The sequence below is a fragment of the Myotis davidii genome, unplaced genomic scaffold (assembly GCF_000327345.1).
Source record: "Myotis davidii unplaced genomic scaffold, ASM32734v1 scaffold616, whole genome shotgun sequence".
Classification (NCBI taxonomy): Eukaryota; Metazoa; Chordata; class Mammalia; order Chiroptera; family Vespertilionidae; genus Myotis; species Myotis davidii.
The window spans coordinates 3,566,671-3,568,244 of NW_006291965.1; the positions used below are offsets into that span (position 1 = coordinate 3,566,671).

The 1,574-nt window shown below is 48.3% G+C and overlaps 1 protein-coding gene across 1 annotated transcript in view; it reads right to left on the reverse strand.

Annotated features, from left to right (window-relative positions):
* Window positions 1-165, reverse strand: part of LOC102755381 (forkhead box protein D4-like 1) — a 1,300-nt gene extending 1,135 nt beyond the window's left edge. Inside the window, exon 1 of the mRNA XM_006765308.1 lies at window positions 19-165. Coding sequence (XP_006765371.1) covers window positions 19-165 — 147 coding nt within the window. The remainder of the gene's footprint in view (window positions 1-18) is intronic.
* Window positions 166-1,574: the final 1,409 nt, after the last annotated feature.

The following is a 1,574-nucleotide window of genomic DNA, read 5'->3' on the forward strand; positions in this document are numbered from 1 at the left end:
TAGGAACTGTGGGCTCACTTTGATCTCCACTTTGTCCTCTTCCTCCTCGTCGTCGTCCTCATCTTCTTCCTCTCCCAGAATATCGATTTCGCCGTCTTCCCCTTCGGAGCCCTGGAGGCTGCGCGGCGGCGTAGGGCGAAGGCGCTCAGCTCCCGACAGGTTCATGGAGGAGCAGGTCCCGTGGCCCCCGGGACGGCGGCCGCTCACCTGTCTTGCAGTGGGCTGGGCCGGGTGCCAGGGTTAAGGGTGTTCTAAGAAAGTAGGAACGCTTTAGGTATTCTTGACTTCTGGTTTCTCCTCCTACACAATACGCGAGTCCAGCAAAGGTGCGCTTTGCCTTTTATTAAAGCTTCTTCGAGTCCCTATGTTGTGAAGTCTCCTGCCCTTTCTACCACTTCTTGTCCTACCTCAGCGTTCCCACTTCCTCGCCGCCGCACAGTCCAATGAGGAGGGTCCTCTGCGTATTAGCCGACCAGGAAGAGCCTCCAGCCTCCTCCTCCCTTCACCCACCCACCACCGAGGAGGATGCTGCGCTCCTCCGGTTAGCCAGCCAGTCGTACTGGGAGTTGCCTAGGCTGTTAATGCGCGATTTTCTCCACCTCCCCCTCCCCCCACGTCCCCCCTTAATGCACTTTAAAACTTCGCAAATAGCCCTTGCTGGGCGGCTCAGTTAGTTGGAGTAGTCCCACCTGTACACCAAAGGGTTCCACTCTGGGTCAGGGCACAGAACCTAGGTTGTTCAGGGCGCGTTAGGGAGATAACGGATCAATGTTTCTCTCTCATCAAAGTTTCTCACATCAATGTTTCTCTTTCTCCCTTCCTCTCTTTCTCTATCAAAAAATAAATAAAAACATATCCTCGGATGAGGATTGTATATGAATATAAAATAAAACTGCGCAAATAAAAAGGGGTCAGGAAACTATGATACCCAACAATCTACCATGAATATCCAGGCCTCTCTCTCTCCTGGAGGAAAGGAGAAGGGGCATTGGAATGTGTAATTAAAATTGTTTTCATGCTGCATAGCATATTCATCACCCATTTTCATTGGTGGATTCTCTCCTTATTCAGAATGATGAGCTGAAATATTTTAGATATTCTAACTATATTCCTGAGCTCAGTGGGTTGTGAAGAACTGTTGCGTTTTCCTACTCTCCCCACCTCCAGTTCCCCAAAATGTTCTTCCAGACTCAAATTTTCAGAAAAGAAAAAAATATCCTGGCATTAAATTGTGGAAGTTCAGGGTGGAGAGAAAGCGGGAAGGCTAGAGAGAAGTCCCCTTCAGTGATTCACTGACTTCCTTGAACATTTAACCACAGTGGGAAATGCATTTTACCACACAATCATGCATATACAGGCTTGCATAACTAGAATGGGTTTCAAAGAGCAATTCGCTCAGATTAGAGTGATCAGTGAGATTTTTCTTTTTTAATGGCCACAACCAATTCAATTGATTTTGCCACATACTAACCAGTACAGACCTATATTGAAATACCCTGTTTTTGCAACCTGGCCCCACAATGCCAAGGGATGCACCCAGGATATGAGGGGCTCCTCTCTCCCTCTCCCTCTTC